Source organism: Molossus molossus, unplaced genomic scaffold (genome assembly GCF_014108415.1).
Source record: "Molossus molossus isolate mMolMol1 unplaced genomic scaffold, mMolMol1.p scaffold_m16_p_5, whole genome shotgun sequence".
In the NCBI taxonomy this organism is placed as follows: Eukaryota; Metazoa; Chordata; class Mammalia; order Chiroptera; family Molossidae; genus Molossus; species Molossus molossus.
This window is the reverse complement of record NW_023425388.1, coordinates 12,599,980-12,616,904: the sequence shown is the minus strand read 5'-3', so window position 1 is coordinate 12,616,904 and position 16,925 is coordinate 12,599,980. Positions and strand designations below refer to the sequence as shown.

Below are 16,925 nucleotides of genomic sequence, written 5' to 3'. Positions count from 1 at the left end.
TCTTTAGGGTTTTCCATGTATAATATCATGTCATCTGCAAATAATGACAGTTTCCCTTCCTCTTTTCCAATTTGGATCCCTTTTATTTTTTTCTTCATGTCTGGTTGCTGTGGCTAAGACTTCCAGTACAATGTTAAATAAGAGTGGTGAAAGTGGACATCTCTGTCTTGTTCCTGTTCTTAAGGGAAATGCTTTTAGTTTCTGCCCATTGAGTATGATGTTGGCTGTAGATCTTTCATATATGGCCTTTATTATGTCGAGATATGATCCCTCTATTCCCACATTGCTGAGCGTCTTTATCAGAAATTGGTGCTGGATTTTGTCAAATGCTTTTTCAGCGTCTATTGATATGATCATGTGATTTTTACTCTTCATTTTGTTTATGTGGTGTATCACATTTATTGATTTGCAAATATTGTACCAGCCTTGCATCCCTGGGATGGATCCCACTTGGTTATGGTGAATAATTTTTTTGATGTATTGCTGGATCCGATTTGCTAGTACTTTGTTCAGGATTTTGGCATCTATGTTCATCAGGATATTGGCCTGTAGTTTTCTTTCTTTGCAGTGTCTTTTTCTGGTTTTGGAATTAGAATTATGCTGGCCTCATAAAACGAGTTTGGAAGTCTTCCTTTTTCTTGAATTTTTTGAAATAGTTTGAGGAGAATGGGTATTAGTTCTTTTTTGAATGTTCGGTAAAACTCCGCCGTGAAGGCATCTGGGCCCGGGCTTTTGTTTGCTGGGAGAATCTTGATTACCTCTTCAATTTCCTTAGTTGTTATTGGTCTGTTCAAGTTTTCTATCTCTTCCCGGTCCAGTTTTGGGAGATTGTGTGTTTCTAGAAATTTGTCCATTTTGCTTAGATTGTCGAATGTGTTGCCATATAATTGTTCATAGTAGCTGTTAACTATCTTTTGTATTTCTGTGTTGTCAGTTGTTACTTCTCCTCTTTCATTTCTGATTTTGTGCATTTGGGTTCTCTCTCTTTGTTTCTTGGTGAGTCTAGCTAAGGGTTCATCAATCTTGTTTATCTTTTCGAAAAACCAACTCTTTGTTTCATTGATCCTTTGAATTGTTTTTTTTTGGGGGGGGGTGGGTGTCTCTATGTCATTTATTTCTGCTCCGATCTTTACTATTTTCTTCCTTCTACTTGCTCTGGGGTTTTCTTTTTGTTTGCTTTCTAATTCTTTAAGTTGTGAGGTTAGACAGTCAATTAGAAATTTTTCTTGTTTCTTGAGGTAGGCCTGTAGTGCTATGAACTTCCCTCTCAGAACTGCTTTCACTGCATCCCATAGATATTGTGTTGTTGTGTCTTCATTTTCATTGGTTTCCAGGAAGTTTGTAATTTCTTCCTTGATGTCCATGCTAACCTATTCATTGTTTAATAACATGCTATTTTGCCTCCATGTGTTCAAATGTCTTTGCATGTTTTTGTTGCAATTGATTTCTAGTTTCATGCCATTGTGATCTGAGAAGATGCTTGATATGATTTCAATCTTCTTGAACTTGTAGAGATTTAGTTTGTGTCCTATCATGTGGTCTATCTTTGAGAATGTCTCATGTATACTTGAGAAAAATGTGAATTCTGTAGTTTTGGGGTGTAATTCTCTGTAGATATCTATTAAAAACATTTGGTCTAGTGCTTCATTTAGAGTCTTTGTTTCCTTGCTAATTTTTTGTCTAGAGGATCTATCCAGTGCTGTCAACGTGGCATTGAAGTCCCCTGCTATGATTGTATTGGTGTCGATTTCTCCTTGGAAGTCCTCCAGAAGATTTTTAATATATTTTGGTGCTCCTATATTGGGTGCATATATGTTTATCAAGGTTATATCTTCCTGTTGGATAGATCCTTTCAATATTATGTAGTGGCCTTCTTTGTCTCTAGTTATGGCCTTCATTTTGAAATCTATTTTATCAGATATGAGTATTGCTACCCCAGCCTTTTTTTTTTTTTTGCTTTTCGTTTGCTTGGAAAATTTTTTTCCATCCCTTCACTTTCAACCTATGTGAGTCTTTTGTTGTGAGGTGGGTCTCTTGTAAACAACATATATATGAATCATGCTTTCTTATCCAATCAGCTACTCTCAGTCCATTTATATTTAAGGTGATTATAGATATGTATGTTTTTTTTTTTTAAACATTTCTTGTAGTGCTGGTTTGGTGCTAATGTATTCCCTTAGCCCTCCCCCCCCCTTTTTTTTTTTTGTCTGGGAAGCTCTTTATTTGACCTTCTATTTTGAATGATAGCCTTGCTGGGTAGAGTAGTCTTGGATTCAGATCCTTGTTTTTCATGACCTTGATTATTTCATTCCATTCCCTTCTGGCCTGTCGTATTTCTTGTGAGAAGTCAGCTGAGAGCCTTATGGGGTCTTCTTTGTAGGTAACATGTTGCTTATCTCTTGCTGCTTTTAGGATTCTCTCTTTGTCTTTAATTTTTGGCATTTTAATACTATGTGTCTTGGTGTGGGCCTGTTTGGGTTCTTCTTACTTGGGACTCTCTGTGCTTCTTGAACTTGAATGCCTTCTTTCTTCGCCAAATTAGGAAAGTTTTCTGTCACTATTTCTTTGAATATATTCTCTAACCCTTGCTCATTTTCTTCTACTTCGGGGACTCCTATGATGCGAATATTATTACGTTTCCAGTTGTCTCACAGTTCTCTTAAGCTGTCTTTCTGTTTTTTAATCATTTTTTCCTTTTGGTTTTCTGATTGGTTGATTTTTTCTACCCTGTCTTCTAATTCACTGATCCGGTCCTCAGCTTCCTCTACTCTGCTCTTTAGACCTTCCGATGTGTTCTTTATTTCTGATATGTCACTCTTGATCTCTTCTTGGTGGTTTTAAATTTTCAGTTGGTGTATCTTTAGCATCTCTATGTCCTTACTCATGCTATTGAGCTTCCTCAAGATCATGGCTCTGAATTCTAGCTCTGTTAACTTGCCTAACTGCTCCACATTGATATCATCTTCGGTAGAGGTCTCTTGTTCTTTCATTTGGCTTTTGTTTCTTTGTTTCACCATTTTGGCTATCACAGTGGGCTTTGGAGCCTGCCAAGTTTTCCCTGTGGGTATTGGTGTTCTGCTGTTTGTGGCTTCCTCTCCTGGGCTTAGATGAGCGAGGGAGGACCCACGTTAAACGCCACTGCCAAGTCTTACTTTTCTGATTAGAGTTGCTAGCCCACAAATGGTACTGTTATCCTCTAGCTTTTTGCCTGGAGGCTAGCAGTCCAGGTTACTTGAAGAGTTTTGGGTTGTTAGTTGATTGAAAAACTCCCTCAGGTGCTCAGCATAAGGGGATTTCCCGAGGGTGGGGCAGATGCTGGTTGTTAGTAAGCCTCAATTTGCATTTCAATGGCCCACAGGATGGGGTTGAATCTCCGAGGGAGGGGCTGCTGCCTCTCCCCAGAGCCCTGGGAAGGAGCAATACAGTGATACCTCGGTTCTCGAACGCCTCGGTTTTCGACCAAATCGGTATTCGACCAGGAGATTCGAGAAACTTTTGTCTTGGAATCCGAACAAATATTTGGAACTCGAACTTCCGAGATGAGCCGAGTTGAGCCAAATGGCGTTCATTCGGCCCAGCGCGCCTTGCTTGTGTCATCAGTGTGAGTGCAGAGAGAGAGTCATGCTTTGTGGAGTCACGCTTTCCTATTGGTTTCATTGCTTCGGTTCTCGAACAATTCGGTTCTCGACCATCCTCCTGGAACGAATTATGTTCGAGAACCGAGGTATCACTGTATGTCCATCATCTGGCGTGGCTGCCACTCAGCAAAAGCTCTGAGCACCCTCCAAATCCCGAGAGTCCCCACACAGTTCCAGTCCAATCTGCCCTCCCTCTGCCGGAGCCCAAGGTGAGTGGCTGTGGCTATTTTGGCTTCTGTCCCAGCTCTGCGCTGTGGAGACACTTGGGAGTTTAACCTGAGATCGCTGCTCCCAGCTAAAGCCACTGCTGTCTGTGGGCTCTCAGCCCCTGTCTCGCGCCTTCGCAATCCTACCAGGATCGAGTCAGCATCCCTGGTTATATGGTCCTCGCAAGCTGCTATTCTGTTGCTTTTTCCTGTCAATTTGTCCGTGTTTTGGTTATAATTCCAGTTTGGTCCTGGGAGACGGTCTGTGTAGCTTCCATTCACTCCGCCTCCATTTTCACATCCTCTAAGCCTATCTTGTGTGTGCAACTGGGTCACACAGGCCTCTCTGGTGCCCCCGTACCCTGCAGGTCCCACGGGTAACTGGATGGCACAGTCCCTGCTGGGTCACATAGGCCTCTCTGGTGCCCCTGCACTCTGCAGGTCCCGCGGGTGGGCAGCTGGATCGCACCAGTCCCTCTCAGCTCCAGCTCCCCATGGCTTTTGTGGGCTACTGGGTAGCAGAGGCCTCTCTGGTGCCCTTGCACCCTGCAAGTCCCGTGGGCTGGCTGCTGAATTGCACAGGCCTCTGTAGAGCCCCAGGTCCCACAGCTGGTGGCTGAGGAGTGCTGCTGCCCAGTGGGGCTCAACTCCTGCTCAGCTTTTGCTGTAGTTTTTGGGGATGAGTCTCAGCTGCTGGTCTGTGATTCTGTTGTCTGGGGATGGATGTCCGCTCCCCAGCCTCTGTTGCTGGGGGTATATCTCCACTCTGATCAGGCTGCTACTGTGGGGGATGGTGCTGGGCTCCGGGCTGTCTGTGGCTTCAGTGACAGGCACCTTAGGAGCTCTACTACTGTGCACTGGCCTGTGTTGACACAGAGTGTCCACTGGTCCGATGGTGCCAGGTGCACTGGTGGGCTCAGGTTGCTGGGCCCTAGCCGCTCCCACTGCCTCCTCCCAGGGAAGACCCAGGATCTTCCAAAATGGTGGGACCTCCCCGCAGCTCAGGGAGAGGTGCCCTGAAGGGCTGCTCACCGCGGTAGCAGACTGCTCCGTCCACAGTGCAGGAACCTCTGCTTCGTGGCTCTGCACTGCTCGGGTGTGGTCATCCACACTCATGTCCACTCACACTCTCTCACACACTCGCTCACTCTCTCACACACTCACTCTCCCTCGGGTCCTGCCTGCAGCCATCTTTTTCCTGTTGACTCCTTTTATACCTTTATAGTTTAATTACAATGTGGCTTAAAATTATACCTACATTTTGGACTTGACGGATGATTAAAAATTTTTTTAAATGTTTAACACAATTTTATTGAAGTCTTGAGCATAATAGGAATGAATTACAATTTACTAAATAAAAGCTAAAAGCAAAGTCCAAACCTGACCACAACAAAAATCCCTTTAGAGCTGGTAATAGATGTCACTCTTCCCCAGGTCTCTGAGGTGAGGTGGTCTAGCCCCTGCCCCACCTCTGGGACACAACCCTCCTTCTGAGCACAGGGCTCCATTCTCCTCTGGGGAAGAACCCAGGACTGAGGGATTCTTGATGTCTTATGCTGGGTAAATTATTAGATGTTCATTGACAGTTTCTGGGCCATGTGGTTGGCTGGGGTGGGAGGCTGTGAGGCCCTGAGCCAGCCACCAGGACTAGCTGTGTGCACTGTGTGGGCAGGTGGGAGGCAGGCCTTATACCCATTACTTCCTCTGGAGAACATTTTTTTTGAGGGGAAAGCATTGCTGGGGATAGATTAGTTGGTTTCTGAGTAGGTACATTTTAGGATTTAATTTTGTAATACAGCTCTCAAACTATTTTTTTCCCAAATATATATACTTGCTTTTTCACTAGGAGAAAAAAAATCATGACCCAGCAGTAGAAAACGATTTCATAAATCACAGAAGAATTGATAGGTTAAATTTGAGATGTTAAAAATTTAAAAATTCTGTACGATAAGTCACTACAAAAAGGGTTAAAATATCAGCAAGGTATCCACTGGGAGAAGACATTTTATCTAAAAGGAATTAGGACGCAGAATACATAAGGAACTGCTACAAAGAATTTAAAGTGACTACCCGACCAAAAATAATGAGCAAAGAAGAGGCATAGGTAAGTCACAGAATGAAAACCTGAGAGGCCCATGGACACGTGAGATGTTCAAAATCACCAGGGATTAGGGAAAAGCCATGTGTCACCATCTGTGCACATACCAAGGAGTGATGAGGGGGTGGGATCAGAACCTCCACTGCTGTTGCAGAAAACAAAGTTAAACATGCACACACCTGGATCCGGGTGTAGACAGCAGAAGGTACTTGCTATGAGCAAGAAGGTGCGTCAAGGATACTGATCAAAGCTTTGTTTTTACAAGAAAACCTGAAAACAGCTCCAAATGCATCAATAGGGCACTGAATAAAAAAGTTGCTGTATCTGTGTGTGTGCATACGCATGTATGCCAGGAAGTGGTTAAATGAACCAGGTAACTACCAAGTCACTCAACATGGATAAACCTCAAAAAAAGATGATGCTGCAGCAAAAAGGTATGTTGCAGAATAAAGTGGGCATAGGTTGATACCATTTATACAAAATTTAAAAAGCATGTAAAGGTCACTCTGTATGGGGTGTGGATGCATGGTAGCTAGAAGCTATGGAGGCACACATGCTCACCATGCCCATGGACTTGAGGCTGGTGGATTCCTTGGGCAGGGGTGGGGCCCACAGCCTCTGCACCCACATCCTTCACCTTCTCCAAAGGGGAATGGGGAGGGATCTGAAGATGAGAGATGTAAGCAGGTGTCAGAGCTTGGGTCGGGGGCGTAGAAGTGTCCTCTACACTTCTGGAGGTGTTTTAGGAACATCAGCCTGACCTCTCCTCTCTTTCCTCCCTGTCCCAGGTCCAGAGATTGGAAGATTCACCAGTGTCCCTGATGTGCCCTCCCAGCTGCAAACATCCTCCCTAGAGGACCTGCTGTGCTCACACGCCCCACTCTCCAGTGAGGATGATGCTTCCCCAGGCTGTGCGACCTCCTCCCACGTGCCCTTCAAGGGTTTCCTCAGCTCCTCGGAGCTGCATGTGCCCCGTAGCACTGACAGGAAGCTGTGCCCACTCCTGAACCCCTTGCAGGACTCAGTGGTGGACAAGACCCTGCTGGAGCCCAGGGAGATGGTCCGGCCTAAGAAGGTGTGCTTCTCAGAGAGCAGCCTGCCTTCAGGGGACAGGACGAGGAGGAGCTACTACCTTAACGGTACAGCAAGGGCCGGGGAACACTAGTTGGCACTAGCGGTTGGCTAGCAGTTGGGTAGGGCAGGTCTAAGTGGCCAGCTGGGCACAGCTTCTCCATCTATCCAGCGCAGGGAGGAGAGAGTGACTGGGATGCCAGCATTCGGGACTGTGTCTTTTGCCTGTTTAAAGAAAATTGAGTTGCTTAACTTATTGTGCGGTAAGAGTTCTTTATATAGTCTGGATCAAGTTCTTTTTGGGTATATGTTTTGCAAATGTGGTCTCCCAGTTTGTGATTTTCCCATTTCCATAACAGTGTTTTTTGAAGAGCAAAACAATTTAATTTGAAAGTCTGGTGTCTTGACCTTTTTTTCTTTATGTATAGCATGCTTTTTGTGTCTTATTTAAGAAATATTGCATTTCTATACAAATTTTAGAATCAACTTGTTCATTTATATAAGAAAGCTTGCTGGTGTTTTGATTGGGATTGTCCTGTATTTACAGATAGATCAATTAGATCAGTTTTCAGTAAAATGACACCTTACCAATGTTGAGTTTTTGGATCCATGAACATTTTATATCTTTCCATTTGTTTACATGCCCAGATATTTCATCAAGCATTATCCTAGATATTCTGAATATTTCTGTGAGGGTGTTTTTGAATGAGCAGACTGCTTTCCTTAACGTGGGTGAGCCTTATTCAATCAGTTGAAGGCCTGAATAGGACAAAAAGGCTGACCCTCTCTCAAGAAAGAAAGAATTCTTTCTGCCTGACTACCCTTGGACTCCAATGGAAACATCTTGGGTCTCATGCCTGCTGCCTCTGGATGGGAGCCACACCATTGGTTCTCTTGGTTCTCAGACCTTTGAATTGAGACTGGAGCTATACCACCAGCCTTCCTGGGCTCCAGCTTGCTGAGCTGACTCACCCTGCAGATCTTGGGGCTTGTCAGTCTCCATAATCATGTGAGCCAATTTCTTATAACACACACACACACACACACACACACACACACACACACACACAATTGGTTCTATTTCTGTTTCTCTGGAGAATTCTGATAAATGCAACTTTGTGTCTTGCAACCTTACTGAACTCAATTATTTGTTCTAGCAGCTTTAAAAAAATATTGTTTAGGAAAGATGATCATATCAATTGCAAATAAAGACAAGGTTATTTTTTTATTTCCAAATGTGTACCTTTAATTTATTTTCTTGTTGCATTGGCTAGAAACCCTAGAATAATGTTGAATTCAAATGGTGACAGTGAACAATCATTTTTATTGATTTAGGGGAAAAGCATTTAGCCTGTCACCATTAAATACGATGTTAGCTAAGGTTTTTGTATATGCCTGTATCTGGTTGAAGATCTGCCCTTTAATTTTTAGTTTGTGTGGAGTTGTCATGAATGGATGTTAGACTTTATTGAATGCTTTTTCTGCATCTATTGAGATGGGCGTTTGTTTTCATTTGTAGTCTGTTAATGTAGTTAATTACATTGATTGATTTTTGAATTTTAAAACCACCCTTGCATTCCTGAGATAAACCCCACTTGGTCATAATGTATTATACTTTTCTGCATCACTGGATTCAATTTGCTCAATTTTTGTTAAGAATTTTTGCTCTCTGTGAGGGGTATTGGTCTATACTTTTCTTTTAATGTCACTTTCTGGTTTGAATATCAAGTTAATTAATGTTGGCCTCAATGAATGAGGTAGAAAGTGTTCCATCTTCTTTAATTAGCTAGAAGAATTTGTGTAGAATTGGTATTATTTATTTCTTAGATGTTTGTTAAAATTTAGCACTAAGCTTTGACTTTTCTTTGTAGGAATTCTTCCACTCCACACATTCAATTTCCTTAGTTGATTTATGTTGATTTAAATTATCTATTTCTTCTTAAGTGAGCTTTGGTAGTTCAAGTACAAAAGTAAGCTTTTGTGTCTTTTATGGAGTGGTTCATTTCATCTAAGTTGTCAAATTCATTGCCATAAAGTTGTTCCTAATCTTTTGTTATTATCCTTTTAATGTCTGTAGGATCTGAGGTGATACCATTTCTAATTTCTGATAGTGATAATTTTTGTCTTCTTTTTCTTTTTTTTCTGTAGTAAAATATGTTTATCAATTTTATTGTCTTTTTTTTGAATAGGTTTTTGGCTAGATCCTTGAAGGCCTAAGTTGGACTAAACATGATTTCCAGAATATCTTTAGGAGTACTTGTTTCTTCAACCTAATTTATGCTTTAGAGAGAGAGGAAGGGAGGTAGAGAAACTGAGTCCTGATGAGAGGAACGTAAGAATAGAGAAGGGGGGTTACACCCTACTCCTCTGTCCCTCATCAGCCCTAATGTACTTCTGTGCAGTGTGTCTGGTTCTCAGCTTTAATTCCTGGGTACCTTCTGCAGCCTAGCAAAGTAATTAGGGAAGGAGTACACTGAATACAGCAAAATATTTTTGAAAAAAATTAAAGAAGAACTAAATAAATGAGATAACATTTAGTGTTCATGGATTGGAAGACAATATTATTAAGCTGGGAAAACTCCCCAAATTGATCCACAAAATTCATTGCAATCCCTATCAAAATCCCAGTTGGCTTCTTTGCAGAAATTAACAAGCTTAACCTAAAACTCATATGGAAATGCAAGGGACCCAGAATAAACAAAACGATTTTGAAATAGGAGAACACACAATTTCAAAGTTTACTCTAAAGTTACAGTACTCAAAACAGTGTGGTAGTCATAAGGATAGATATACAGATCAGTGAATAGAATTGAGAGTCCAGAAATAAACCAATGCGTTTGCAGGTTTGATGTTTGACAAGAATACCAGAAGTCAATGGAGAGAGAATGGTCTTTTTTGTAAATGGTGCTGAGACAAGTGGATATCCACATCCACAAAGGAAAATTTACTCAAAGTGGATCAAAGACTTAAAAGACTTAATGGAGCTAAAACCATAAAACTCTTAGAAGAAAACAGACATAAATCTTATGACCCTGGATTTGGCAATAAATTCTTAGATATGACACCAAAAACATTAACATCAAAAAAAAAAAAAAAAAAAAGAAAGAACCAGGTACATTGGACTTGATTAAAAAAAAAGAAAAACTTCTGTGTTTCAAAGAAATACATTTCAAGAAAGTAAAAATTACACCCACAGAATGGGAGAAAATATTTGTAAGTCATGCATCTGACAAGGGAATAGCACCCAAATTATCTAAGAACTTTAACAACTCAAGAATAAAAAGACAAATAATCTAATAAAAAATGGGCAAAGAGCCATCCTATCCAAGGACATGTGCAGACATGGCAATGGTGGACCCTCAGCTGCAGCTGGTGGCATGACACATCTGCAGCTTCCAGGACTTCCCATTGTCCCTGGTGTGCTGCTCAGGGATATCTCCCCACTCCTGAGAGATCCTGACTCATTTCTTGCTTCTGTTGTGGCAGAAATTGGGTTGGTGAGAAGAGACAGACTGCGCGCACTCGGAGGATTAGAAAATGACTGTTTAATGCGCACTGGTGCTGGTCCGGCGGAGTCACCTCCAAAGGCTGAGCCCCGTGCCTGGTTCCAGCTTCCTTTTATACATGATAAGCCTCTGGGTATTTGAGGGCTTTCTAGTTCCGCTGTAGTTTGGTCAGTTGGCAGATGTAAGGAAATTACAGGGGCAGGGCCTCTGCACTGCCTAAGGGACTGCACCTAGCTTGCCTTCTCACCTCTATCAGCCTTCTGGCGAACCATGGCAGCAAGATAGACTACGTCTTGGGCCTAGACTCAAGATGCTTTCTTTTTGGTCTTTCCCTGACCCAGGATTGTGGCTTGAGCTGCTGGGCCAACTGCAGGCTCAGGTGTTGGAATGGTGAGCTTGGTGAAGCTGACCTCGCTGAAGGGCAGAGAGAAGTTGGAGGCCATGCCCTTTATCCCCCTCCTGCAGCATGAGTGACCTCGATATCCTGCCCCACACCAACTAGAAAAAGGAGAGGACACGCCCTGGTGACTACAATGACCTCTACTGGCTGTCAGTGGGTACTCACTGCCCACCTAGACTTTTAAAAAATCAATTTCTGTGGTTGAGTGACTTTATTCAGCACCCAGAGACCTTCCTGCAGGTTCTGGAAGTGCAAAGGCCTGGAGCCAATAGGCCAGGGCAAAGCCAAGTCCAAGCTGCTCAGGTGCATAGTGAAATGAGAACAAGACTAATAAAAAAATAAGGGGCAAAGAACTTTAATAGACATTTTCCCAAAGAAGATATATAAATGGCCAATAAGAACTTGAAAAGATGCTTTATATCATTAGTTATCAATGAAATGCAAATGAAAACCACAATGAGATGCCACTTCATACCCACCAGGATTGCTAGAATAAAAAAAGATGGACAATAAAAAATGGTGAAGAGGATGTGGAGAATCTGCAATCAACATACATTGCCTCTGTGGATGACAGTCTGGCAGTTTCTCAAAAAGTTAAACATAAAGTTATCATGGGTCCCAGGAATTCCATTCCTAGGTACATACCCCAAAGAACTGGAAACATCTGTGCACATAAAAATTTTATATGAATGCTCATAGCAGTATTATTCATAATAGCCAAAGAGTGGGAACAGCTCAAATCCCTGTTCATACAATGGAATATTAATTCGCTGTAATAAGGAATGAAGTTCTGATTCATGCTGCAGTGTGGATGAACCTTGAGAACATCATGCTGAAGGCAAACTGGGCACAAAAGGCCACAGATTGTATGATCCCATTCATAGGAAATGTCCAGAATAGCCCTGGCTGGTTTGGCTGAGTGGTTAGAGTGTTGGCCTGTGGACCAAAGAGTTGCAGGTTCAATTCTGGTCAAGGGCACATACCTTGGTTGCGGTTCGTTCCTGGCCCTGGTTGGTGATCGAGCAGGAGGCAGCAAATAGATGTGTCTCTCTCACATTGATGTTTCTCTCTCTCTCTCTCTCTCTCTCTCTCTCTTTCTCATTCTATCTGAAAATAAAATGGAAAAAAGTATCCTTGGGTAAGAATTAAAAAAAAAAAAAGACCAGTCCAGAGTTGATAAATTTATAGGGACAGACAATAGATTAGTGGTTGTGGGTCTGTGGGAGAATTGTAAGCGACTGTTAAGGGGTATAGGGGTTGGGGGTTTTTGGTGATGAAAATATTTTGGAAATAGATTGCGATAATGGTTGTACCGCTCTGTGAATATAGGGAAAACCACTGAATTGCGTACTTTAAAAGAGTGAATTTTATAGTAAGTGAATTATATCTCAATAAACAGCACTGAATGATTGAGGAAGCAGTGTGCCCCTAAGCCCTGTTCCTTGGGGTGTAAGTTGCGTCTGCGGCCCCAAATAGGGTCATTGTGAGCGTAAATGAAGTCAAGGACAGCTCCATTACAGGACAGTGCCAGGAGAGGACCCTCAGGAAGTCCCGGAGAATCTCACCAGGACCATCCCTCCTGAGTTAACTCTGAGGTTCAAAGGCTCTGCTGAGATCTGCTCTAGCTGCCCGAGCGCCCACAAGATCCCTTTCTCAACACCCTCACCCATCATTTGTCCTGAGCTCTGGAGACCTGGCTTCTGTCCACACCTCTCCTGTTTCTTTGACCTGTGACCTTGTGACCCTCTACCCAAATCACATGGCCCTCCTATGGCTCTGGGTCATGTGGTTCAGGAGGACCCTCTGCCTGGGACGGCCACACCCCTGCAACCCTTCCCTCACCCCACCCCCATCTGCAGAGCTTCCCTTCCCTGGGGTGTCCCCACTATGCCTCATCCCCAGCTGCTCTCCGGTCAGCACCTGCAAGCGTAAGGACAGGCGCCCCGGGCCTATGCCCCGGGCCCACTCAGAAAGGAAGAGGCTACTGTGACCGGACCTGACAACCCCGTGCTGAGCAGCTGTCATATTCCTGTGTGAGAGTGACTGGGCAGGGATCTGGGATGGACACAGGATGGGGCCAAGGGAGGCTGAAAAACTGCCCAGGTCACAGGCAGACTTGGGCCTGGAGCCCAGGCACTTAGGCCACACAGATTCCTGTGCAGGAGCTTCCCTGGGGCTGGTCTCAGAGCAGCCAGCAACCCCCCAAGGCCACGGGGCCAGCAAGGGTGGGAGTCCAGCAGACCTTTTTGCCTGGTGCCAGGGGCTGAGCCTCTGGTGGGCACAGGTGTCTGACAGAACCCGGGCTGGTTGTCCGTAGCACAGCACCTGGCCTGCGCACCCGGTGCCTGAAGCTGGGCTGACCCAGCAGGGCGGCACCCAGTTGACACCCTGGGCGGGAAAAGGTCTGGGGGCTTTAGAAATGGGCACATTATGAAGTGTGTCCTGCAGAGATGGAAGAGCAGAACCTGGAGAGTCTGTGCCGAGCAGATCGGGGTGTAGGGTGCCAGGCGTGCGGTCTCCAGGCTCCGAGTGGCTGACCGCCTTTCCTCACTTTGCGTCTTTCAATTTAAGCGGCATCTAATTTCAGACAGTAATAACTGGCAGGGTGTTTTCAAAGAGCACACGGTTCTGAAGGGTGTTGACACACATTACATTGTGTGATGGATGACTAGTGACATCAGGGTCTGCTGTGGAGACAGAAGACTTGGAGGGGAAGGGTGGTCAATGTGCCCGGTAACATCTGGGAAATGATTGAAAATAGAATCTCCTGCCAACATAGCAATCCTCTGCACAAACACAGAAAAGGAGTCGTGCTATCGAATACCCGTTAAGCCTGCCTGTGAGGCACAGAGGCTGCAGGACTGACAGACTCTCCCCTTTCGCTAGCCAGGCAGACTGGACCTGATGTGTGTGTTACATACATGTTCTCGTGTTAACCGGAATGTTGTAACCCAGGAGATCGACCACACTCAGACTCAATTTTTCAGTTTTTTTGGGGATGCTTTATTACCTGCGCAGGGACTGCAGCCAACCTACACAGAGGAGAACTGCAGCCCCGAGCTCAGGGGGAGGGTTGCTTATATAGGGCAGGGCTCATTCAAGAGTTTAGCAGAGCAAGCAAGCTGCGTGTACAGAAGTGGAGGCAGTTAGCGATAAGCAGGAGGGAACGGAGGGGGGAGGGAGCCGAGGCGAAAGGGAACTGGGTGAACTGGGTCAGCATACATCTATTCTGCTATTCATTCTATTATCTAAGTTTTAAAAACTAATAAATTCGAGACAGATATCAGCGGTCAGTCAGGTGCAATACACACATGTTTAACAGTTACAGTTTTATGGGGTAAAGGGAGCTTCAGTTTCTCCCTATCAGTTTCTTTACAGAGCATGCAGGACACTCTGGCCTTGGGGCCGTTTCTGTCCTCCCTTTTCCTGAAGGATGTTGCTTTTTAAATTCCCAGTGAAGGTCAAACTCTGGTTAACTTTTATGGGGCTAAAGCCGTCTATAACATTCCCCATTGTTCATCTTGCTGTCTCTGAGGTTGTTAATTAGGGCAGCTCAAAGACAAGTTGGATTCTAAGGACAGTGAGCTACAACAGTGTTAACCGGTACCCAGCCCTTGGGTGATGGGACAGGCCTGCACCTCCCTTATTCACCTGGTCATGGGGCTGGGTCTCTGTGACAAACAGGGGTCATCCTTGACCCAGGTGCCTGGGCAGACTCCCTGGTAACAAGGGGACAAGAAAAACAATCCTGGGCTGTAAAATGTCTCAAAGGGACGAAGCAAGGACTTAGCATCTCAGGTTTCCCAGGGAATACGTTCAGAAAAGGGAAGAGCCCTGGCTGGTTTGGTTCAGTGGTTAGAACGTCGGCCCCCAGACCAAAGGGTTGCGGGTTCAGTTCCTGGTCAAGGGCACGTGCCTGGGTTGCAGGTTTGATCCCTGGGCCCAGTCGAGGTTGTGCGGGAGGAAACCAATTGATGTCTCTCTCGCATAGATGTTTCTCTCTCTCTCTCTCTCTCCCTCCTTTCCACTCTATTTAAAAATCAATGGAGAAATATCCTCGGGTGAGGATTTATAAAAAAAGAAAAAAAAAGAGGAAAGGGTAGAGAGGAAGGCCCTTCTCCTTTCTGGCAAGAGAAATATCAGTTTTCTTTTCCCCTCACAGTGGGGGTAGAGGAGGGCACCCTCACATCACTACCAAGACCAGGGCCGTTGGGGAGCCCCTGCCAGGAGCCCCGCAGGCTTCGCCTGGAACACACAGCAGCTCCTTCAAATCAGTCCTTTCCCTAAAATAGATGCTGGAGCATAGACAGGATGAAGGCAGGTGGCCCTTGACCCTACACATAGGGGACCCCAGCCTGTCTCACTGCCCTACCCCAGAGATCCATAGCTTCACCAGTGCGGAGAAGGATGGGCGCATCGTTGGGGAGATCGCCTTCCAGCTGGACCGGCGTATCCTGGCCTACGTCTTCCCTGGGGTGACCCGGCTGTACGGCTTTACCGTGTCCAACATCCCCGAGAAGATCAAGCAGGTGTGCCTCCTTGCCCCATGAAGGTCACCTTCCTGCTCCGGGGTCCCCTCCCTACCCCAAGTCCCCTCCCTGCCCTGTCGCCTGTGGTCCCCGCACAGCTGTAGACCTGGAAGAGGCTGAGGGGTGTCCAAGGCACATGGACCACAAGGTGTGCTGAGCCCCTGCCATGAGCACCCCTGCTTGGTGGCCTGGGACAGTCTCAGGAGTGGCTCCCAGGACCACAGAAACTTTGGCTTCCTCCTCGCCCGGTTGGCTCTGCTCTTCTGCCTGGCACTGTCTGCTGGAGGGGAGCGTGGGAAACCCAGCTCGCTTGCCATGGTGGGGGGCTTGGTTCTGGGCCTGTTTCCCCATCTTTAAGCTTCCTTCATGGAAATATGGTCACTGTCCCTGCCCTGGCCTCCCATGGTGGGTTCTGGGCCCAGACACACCTGCCCCATGTTCTATGTCCCCAGACATCCATCAAGTCCCTGGACGGCTCTATGGACGAGAAGAAGCTGCGGGAGCTGACACACCGCTACCTGATGCTGATGGCGCGCCTGGAGAAGCTGGGCTACAGCCGCGACGTGCACCCCGTGTTCAGTGAGTTCCTCATCAACACCTATGGCATCCTGAAGCAGCGGCCCGACCTGCGTGCCAACCCGTTGCATAGCAGCCCGGCCGCCCTGCGCAAGCTGGTCATCGACATCGTGCCCCCCAAGTTCCTGGGCGACTCTCTCCTGCTGCTCAACTGCCTGTGTGAGCTCTCCAAGGAAGACAGCAAGCCACTCTTCGCCTGGTGAGCCCGCACTCCAGCACCCGCCATGCCTTTCCTGCAATAAATGTGTTTGTTCCAACCCCCGGGGGCCAACGTGCCTCCTGTGCGTCCCCTCCAGCCGGGGGAAGGTCCGTGTCCGCCGAGGGCGTGCCCAGGGCCACAGAGAGGCACGCTTCGCCAGAGCAGGCGCCTTCATGGACCGGCCGGGCGCACCCAACGCCCACAGCCCCGCCAGCTGCCCACATCTGCGTGGCACTTGTCACACTTTATTAAAATCATCTGTTTACTTGTTTGCCTTTACCTCTGGCTCTTTGAGGGCGTGGGCAGCGCCTTGGTCGCCACTGGTGCCATAGGAGGTGCCCTGGTATTTGTGGAATGACACCTGGACAGAGCCCCGAGGGGGAAGGGCTGAGGCTTAGGCAGGGCCCCCAGCCCCCAACCTCAAGGGCCTACCCTTTGAAAGGGCCAGAGGGTCCCATCACAGCTTGGGTTTTTTCAAAAGCAGAGCTTGAGGCAAGGATTTAGGGCGGGCAGGATGGCCGCAGAATCCGCAGGGCCCTGTGCAAAATGAAAACCCAGGCTCCTTGTTCAAAAGTTAGAAATTTCACCCTGGCCGGTTTGGCTCAGCGGTTAGAGCGTCGGCCTGCGGTCCAGAGAGACCCGGGTTTGGTTCCCGCTAAGGGCACGTAGCTCAGTTCCAGTTTGTCCTGAGTTTGTCCCGGG

At 46.1% G+C, this 16,925-nt stretch overlaps 1 protein-coding gene across 1 annotated transcript in view; it reads left to right on the top strand.

Annotated features, from left to right (window-relative positions):
* The window catches only part of SPATC1L (spermatogenesis and centriole associated 1 like), a 29,667-nt gene extending 13,315 nt beyond the window's left edge, over positions 1-16,352 (top strand). The window contains exons 2-4 of the mRNA XM_036243575.1: positions 6,731-7,081; positions 15,297-15,448; positions 15,901-16,352. Of these exons, the coding sequence (XP_036099468.1) occupies positions 6,731-7,081; positions 15,297-15,448; positions 15,901-16,227 (830 nt within the window). The 3' untranslated portion in view covers positions 16,228-16,352. The remainder of the gene's footprint in view (positions 1-6,730; positions 7,082-15,296; positions 15,449-15,900) is intronic.
* The last annotated feature ends 573 nt before the right edge of the window (positions 16,353-16,925 follow it).